The sequence below is a fragment of the Hippocampus zosterae genome, chromosome 4 (genome assembly GCF_025434085.1).
Source record: "Hippocampus zosterae strain Florida chromosome 4, ASM2543408v3, whole genome shotgun sequence".
NCBI classification, from domain to species: Eukaryota; Metazoa; Chordata; class Actinopteri; order Syngnathiformes; family Syngnathidae; genus Hippocampus; species Hippocampus zosterae.
In genome coordinates this window covers 16,444,118-16,451,951 of record NC_067454.1, presented here as the reverse complement: position 1 = coordinate 16,451,951, position 7,834 = coordinate 16,444,118, and the positions used below count along the sequence as shown (strand labels likewise).

At 38.2% G+C, this 7,834-nt stretch overlaps 1 protein-coding gene across 2 annotated transcripts in view; it reads right to left on the bottom strand.

Moving 5' to 3' along the window:
• Positions 1-216: 216 nt before the first annotated feature.
• Positions 217-7,834, bottom strand: part of galnt18b (UDP-N-acetyl-alpha-D-galactosamine:polypeptide N-acetylgalactosaminyltransferase 18b) — a 68,159-nt gene continuing 60,541 nt past the window's right edge. For both annotated transcript variants that reach the window (XM_052063642.1, XM_052063641.1), the window contains exons 8-11: positions 7,668-7,805; positions 3,857-3,952; positions 955-1,119; positions 217-646 (exon numbers count right to left, since the gene is read on the bottom strand). In XM_052063642.1, coding sequence (XP_051919602.1) covers positions 500-646; positions 955-1,119; positions 3,857-3,952; positions 7,668-7,805 — 546 coding nt within the window. In that variant the 3' untranslated portion in view covers positions 217-499. The remainder of the gene's footprint in view (positions 647-954; positions 1,120-3,856; positions 3,953-7,667; positions 7,806-7,834) is intronic.

Sequence of the window (7,834 nt, the reverse complement as noted above, 5' to 3'; positions counted from 1 at the left end):
TTATCTCATTTATGTCATCCTTTCCACATTCCCAATTGGTGTTTTTTTATTTATTTTATTTTTTATTTTTTTGCTGTGTTTCAGAAAACTGTGAAGTCAGTGATTTCCACCATCTGAAGACAAAATCGAAGTGGACGCTGTTTGAAGTCAGTGTACATACTCACAAATTTTGGCCAATTCACAGCTCTGTGATAATGACAACAGTATGAGTCTGGAATTATTTCAACCTTCATTCCTTTATTTCCAATAGCAAGTTAAACGATATCAAAGTTGACTCACCAGAGTCATGGATTGTGTTCGTTTTTGGAGGGTGCAGCTCAAATGCTGATGATGCACTCATCGAGGTCATCAGCCTTGTTATTCTTTTCTTTACCATTGATTGGAACGCCAACATTTCTCAGTCTGATACTTCCTACTTCCCAGCTCTCTGGAATGCAGAATTACACTCACAGATACAGACACAAACTCCATACGCAGCCACTCAGTAAGTCAGGTGTGCTCATGGGGAATTGCTGTACAATATATTTGTGATGAACCATTTCTGTCCAGTGCATTTCTGCAGAGCTAGTTGGTAACCAAACTCGTTGTCACTGTTTGCTACAAGCTCCAGGCATCTTCTTGATTTTCTGTTCTGAATGGATCCGCCCTAAAAAGATAAAAACTGAAAGTTTGGAACTGTTCTGAATCCACAAGAACATTAAACATTTTTGACACACAGTTGTATATCAATCAGTGAGACATACAGTATAGTCTACAGTATTTTTTCAAACCAATTTTTTGATCTTTTAATCTACGGGCATGTTTCGAGCCAGACACAAGAAGGAGTTATGCCATATAATCAATGGCAAAACTCCTTATCTGTCAGCATGAACATTTGTTGCCACTGTTTGGGATCTTAGTGAATCATGACCTTATTATCGTTATCTAAAGTACTGACTGAACATTTTTTGTCACCTGAGTGAAGAGCCAGTTTAGTTTCATGCGTTTGGCTGTGGCGTAGCTACACTCAATGAGGCGTGGTCTGCTGTTCACGTCCACCAGGCACTTATTGTCATCATCGTCAACAGTGGGACTGAGGAGACCCACCAAAAGCTGCTGAGTACTGGTGTAGTACACATTCTGCAAGAACATAACAACTTGGTTTTGATGTCTGAACCAATCAGAGAGAGAGGATGGTGGAGGCATCATGTAAAGTTTCAATGAGCAATAAAGCCACAACAGTGCAACAGTGGAATTGAATATGTCATTTACAAAAAAATGTCCTAAGGATATAAGTGTGAAGTGGAGAGGACTTAGAACAAAGCCTAAATTGGTAGTAGTTTTGAATTGCATATCACAGATATTTCACGGATCGATTTATTATTAGGCATATATTAGGCATTTTGACACATATTTTTTTTGTTCAAACAAAGATGGCCATTGTCAAAGCAAAAAACTTTTACTCAAAAGTAAAGAGTTTGAGTTTGTATTATTTATTTATTTTACACCAATATTTTCCCTTTTACTGGAAATGAATATCGGTTCCAAACATCGGCCTCCTTGACTACTAATAATTAAATTCAGTCCTGAAAACACTCTATTGCTTTAATTCTAAACAAGGATTTCTGTATTTCAAGGATAACTGTATTTTTAATGTATTAATTGTCAAGGTATTGTAACATTGGAGCAACTTTGGAAGAATCAAAACTGCCTATTTACTTGATTTAAATTCACTGCTGACTGGAGGATATCAAGACGGCAGACGACACACACACGGCAGATTTGGAGCATGCATAAATATTTAATCCTTACAAACAGTCTTTTTTTCAATCGGCTTTCCTGTATTTAGCTGGATACTGATCATTTGAGAATTTAGTGGGGAAATAATCCGCATTTAAATATGGGAGGGAGTGAGTTTGATGATTTACAACGCGCTCACAGTTGACATTGGATTTGAAATCTGTGCTACATATACAGAGAACTCAACTCAAGCTACATTTTATTTTATCATTACCATACAGGCATTTTTTTTGTGTTCAAATTCCACAGTTTGATTAGCTGACCAAGCATTGCACTTTTAATTGTCATATTAGTTGTGCTTTTTCTACGACTGCATGACATCTCTGGACACATGTAGGTCAATTTTGGCATTCTAGTCACTACTGAAGCAAACCTGTGCACTAATTGACATCTTAGCACCACTTGTACTAGTAATGAAATGCTCAATGTTAACTGGCAAAAATTTACAATGTCACTCGTACAGTAGGACTGGAAGCACATAGTTTTCAACTAATTTTGCCTCACATGTAACAAAAGTAGTTGTTCTATTTCCTGGGCACGACCGAGATGGATTTTTAGATCGCCGCCTACTTTTGGCAGAAAAAAACAATTGGCTGATTGACAAAAAAAATTATATATATATAATGCATAAAATAATGTAGCCCAAATGCATTTCAATGGGAGTCAATTATACGGGATTTTTCACTATTAGCGGGAACGATCGGGTCGCTATTCCCTGCGAACAGCTGAGGTCAGCTGGAAATATAGTGTTTAAAAAAGAAAGAAAAACATATTTTTGTTTCCCAGAATGTGCAATGCATTTATTGTTAAACAAACCGTGATTACGTTGTGTATAAAATAGTGACATCTAGGTGCATTCCTTGCACAACTTGCATTGCTCATCTGTGTATTGCTTGTGAAAATTTAAATTTGCTTAGATTTTAATGGCAGGTCCCATGACCTCATCAACAAATGTAATTTATTTAATTATTCATAAATTATATTTATATTTGGAGATACAGGGTTATGATCTAGATTTATATGTAATAAATAGTGTTACTTTTGTGTAACTGCTGTCAGTGTACATAAAATTAACAACAATCGGCAAACAACAAATTGGCATCGTGATTAATCACTCAGGCCCTATCTATTATGCCAAAACTGTCCTACAAGGACAGGACGAACAATGTACTAACTAATTCATGGACCTTAAGTTAGGCATGAAGAATATACTGCAATACAATACATTTTCATTTATTTGGCGCTTTCACAGTGGCTGCAACTGTAACAAGGTGATTTACAGACCATTTAACATAAAATGACAAAAATAATACAACAGAACACCTGCCATAAAAATGGACAATTGCAACAACTGCTTTGGAGCATCGAATCAATATCCTAGATATCCAGCTTAACCCTTTCATGCACAAATAATGATAACCTGTAACCTAATAAGCTGTCCACTGTAGTAACCGCTATCTCTGAAAGGGTTAAGCACCAGTAGCTCAAAAAATGGCACTACGGTAATTGTGAGCGGGGTGGGGGGTTATACAACTAGTGACCTGAATTATTTGACTCGTAAGGACAAAGTGGTTATCAAGAATATTGAATAAATGCTCAAACAGCTTCCACACGGGACACTAAAATGATCAGACAACATGTTGTTGTACTTTAATTATTGCATGCCACAGTGATTGAAAAAAAATACATCATAATTAAGCCCGCAGGAAAAATAAAATCTTCCTCACGCACTTTTATAATTACAGATCTAGAAGAATGAAAAAAAAAGATGCAATACAGTTGTTTCTTCTTGAAAAAAGACAGCGGAGTAGTTAAGCCCAAAAACGTGTCACAGCAAAGTTAAAACAATCTGCTCAGTATAAAGAAGGATGAAGGGATCAGTAGAAGCTTGATGAGGCTGGCAAACACAGACGAGAATAAAGCTGTGCTAACATTTGAGGACATTTCGAGTTGCTTGTGATTTCGGCTGACCTATCCTGAACAAACACTCCAATTAGGCTTCAAACTCGTGAGGCAACCACCAAGCGACACGGTTCGAAACACACTTGTGGCTGTAAAATGAGAAAAGAGCTCCAACCTGCGGTGTCATTCCATGACAGAGGTACATGATGGGAACATTGTCATTGTCAGGCCCCTGATCCAGACACACATCATTCTTCAGAGAGTTTTTCAGCTGTAACACACATGCACACAAAAAAATGATGAATTAGTCAATAGGGGGGTTGAGGAGCCGAAAACTGCACTCAAGTAAGAGCACTTTAATATAATGTGACCCAAGTAAAAGAAGAAAGTAGTTCTCCAAATAATTACTTGCATACCTGGTGACTATGAACATAAACATGGAAAGTACATACTTAACATAATTCAAGTAAATACAGTAGATAAAAAAAAGAAACAGAATAATGAGAGTTTTCCAAAATGCAAATGCAAAAATGGCATCATACCTATCTATGCTTTTGTCACACAGTTATTTGAGCATGGCCTGCCTGATTGGTGCACCACAAGGCGCTCCAGGAATGGTACTTTGGGAGTGCAGAGTGAACTGCGATAGAACACTGCCAGGGATGATTCCGCTCCCCACTGGCTTTGTAGACGTTTACTTTATGTGCTAATCAGTAAAGCCACAGGCAGCACAAGGTCTTTTTGTGAGAGCTGAAATGTAAACCCTTCAAGTTCCGTGTGGCAAAAATAACAAACAAACACTATTTGCAGCACCTTTGGAGAGCGACTTAGCAACTTCCAGATGACAGTAGACGCCTTGAAGTTTTCATTGATTTGCAAATGCAAGTTTAAAAACAAGCATTTGTGAATCAGGATCGATGAGTTAGTTAGAGGTCACAGATATTGGCTCATCGATCTCAAAGGGCTTAACTGATTTTGAGGCTCATCTCGATACGTCTGTCTATAGTGTGCAGACAGCTGAGATTCTTGCTTGGATGTACCGGTATATACGTCTATTTGTGAAGTAACTCTTGTTGAGGGAAAATAATTAGATAAGATACATTTGAGAAAGCTTGTTTTGTTAAAATTGCTAGCTGCAATTCTTCAGTGCAGAAGGAACTTGTCAGCCAGAAGGCACGTGCACGCAATTTCATTAGTGCCTTTTACACTGCTTTGTCACCTCATCATTTTATTATTATAATTTTGTAAAATCACTCATGGCTCTAAGACCTTTCAATAAGAATTTGGCAACATGATGTAATTGTAGTCACGTTGAAAGACTTTTTCTTTGGTTAGTCACCCTAAGCGTAGACGAGTGACATTTGTACAAATGTAATAAATGAGGGGGTACAAATGAGCAATTTTTGTGTCTTAAATTATTGGCTGAGCATGATTTGGGCTGTTATGTAGAGGCACAACAATATATGACAACATGAGGTATAATACCAACTTGAACTCAACTCAACTCTACAGTATTTATAGAGCACTTTGAAACAGCCATCACTGCATACAAAGTGCAGTATGGTTTGGTAATTCAAACAAGAGGGAGTTTTTTTTTTCCTGAAATGTAGAGATTTTAACTCTTTCATGCACATGATAACACGATAAGCTGTTCTGAAAGGGTTAAAGATGTGAGCATTCAGTCAAACAGCAATATCTTGTTTGATACATAGCCCCCCCACCCCCCCAACCCGCTACCCCCTGCCCAAAAAAAATCCCTGGTGTTTTGAAGCCTAATCAAAAAAGAATGCAAGCAGACAATGTGTTGTGTTTTATTTTTGTGTTCTGCTGTAGTGACATGTCAAACCATCGCCACCGAGCAGCACATCAAATGCATGCCGCAAAAATAGAATAATGAGGTCTGCAGACATGAATTAATGTAATAAGGCTGGACTGCTTCCTTGGTTTCCAGCTGCCGTTTGTCAGTTTGTACAGGACAAATCAGCCATACAACAGGGGGGCCGTAATACTGCAGTCTGACTGTCACTGTGCATCAGGGAGCATCTCAGATGAGATGAGGGAGGAAAGAGACATTCTCTCTTTGGCCAATAAACACAGTGCCAGCATATGCCTAGGTTAGCTGTGTGTGTTCTCCTGACAAATACAATTCTGCTGCAAAATCCTCCAGTTGGATTAGCATTATCTCCAGATTAAACAAGAATGGCACACGGCTGACCTCTGCCAAGGCTGAAGACTGAACAAAAGTGGCTTAGTTCTTATTAGGGCCCATCCCATATCTGTCTTAATTGTGTTCCAACTCCAGTTGGAGTGGAGGGCGTTTCCCTCTGGCAGGTGCACCTGTGCCTTGTTTTCCCCATCAAGCATAGCCTTGTATTTAAGGATTTCAGGTAGACCATGTTGGATTATTGATCTTCTTTACTGTGGTGCATCAAGTGTGAATTTCTAGGCCTCTCGATAACATTCATACTCACTATTGTTTTGCTCATAGCTCTTTGTATTTTTTGGTATTTTAGTATTTCTCTTTGTTTTCGTGATATTGGACTTTTTAACATTTCGAGTATTCTCGGTGTTCTATTGACCCGAGCAAGCGGTTTTGGTTTCAGGCATCGTTTTTCCTGGCACCTTGTGACCAGCGGTTTCAGTTCATACTTTGTCAGTGTGATTTTATTTCATAAATATTTTGGGAATTGCACTTTTTCTGAGCCTGCATTTTTCTTTTGAAATCCTAAAACATTATTCAGTTTGCTCAGAACCTAACAATATGGATTTGTTTGAGACCAATACCGATATTTGGCACAATAAAATTCAAGAAACCGATTAAAAAATGTACATAATGAAAAACCTAACTTCATTTTTTTGGACCCTCAACACTTACAATAATACACATTAATCGCAAGCAGAAAATGGGACAGTTTTACAATACTTTTTCCTCAACTTAAATTGGAAACTGCCTAACATGAGAACTTGAACCCGAGTGATTATTTGGCTAATACGCTGATACTGTACTGGCCAATTGACGAATATGAGCTCTTTTTAAATATATACAGTATATACTGTATATATATATTTTTTTGGGTGGGGGAACGGGGTCCTCATTTTCTTATGTTGTAATCTGTTAATGTAGAAATAAAATTGATAAAAATTGGCAAGAAGAAAAAAATATTTTAAAAGAGAAAATATTGGCCAGTTAAACGATCAAGTGTATTTGTTATGCTTGATGGTTTCCTGGTTTACAGAGGTACGACATGATGCTGCCTTTCATGCAAACAGTGTGGGTTAGATTCCTGGACAGCGCCCAGTGCCCAGCCACTTCCTGTCCGAAGCTGAATAAATGGGTGGGCTGCATCATGAAGAGCCTCTGGTGTCAAAGTGTGCCAAACAAATCATGCAAGTGAGTCACTATGGCAACACCTGCCCCTTTGTTTTTTGTGTTTGTTTGCTCGTCAATTTGTTTGCAGTCTTTTAAAAAGGATGTTGAGAATAGAGGGACATTCTTTTGCAATGAGACTCAAATAAATACCTCAATCTCTATTGTGTTTTTTGGGAAACGGGGGGCAAAGGGATTTTTTTCCCGTTTGATAATGCAAACCATAAACAGACAATCCAGACCATCTCCAAGTACTTTGACTTGCATTTTCCATCTTACAAGTATTACAATACAAACCGTTGCTATGACTTCCAAGAAGACAATTGAGATAAAAATAATCGATGGTTGCAGTGAATTCAACTGAATTCACTTCACCACAAGCAGCGTTTTGGTAGATAGCGAACACTTCTTCAAAAAATAAGCTTCAAGCTACTCATTGCCACTCCCGGTTGAACTTTACTGTCAAACCAATCATAAAACAAAGACAATTACCTGATCAGTATTTTAAACAACCACTTCCCCCTCAAAAAGTCTGTGAGTTTAAAGTCAAGGCACCACTGTATTTTCTTTCGGCTTTTGCCAAAATGTGAGGTGTGCATTAAAAGCTGCAGTTGCTTACTACTCCATATGCAACAGTTTCGCTGTACATCCTCATCTCAGGGTAGATGTTGACGAGGTACCATCTGAAGGTTTTACACTGTAGCCTCTTCCTCAGAGCCTTTCTTTGTGAGATGTCGCCGATGTCAATGCCTGAGTCCTGGATTCACACACACACACACACACACA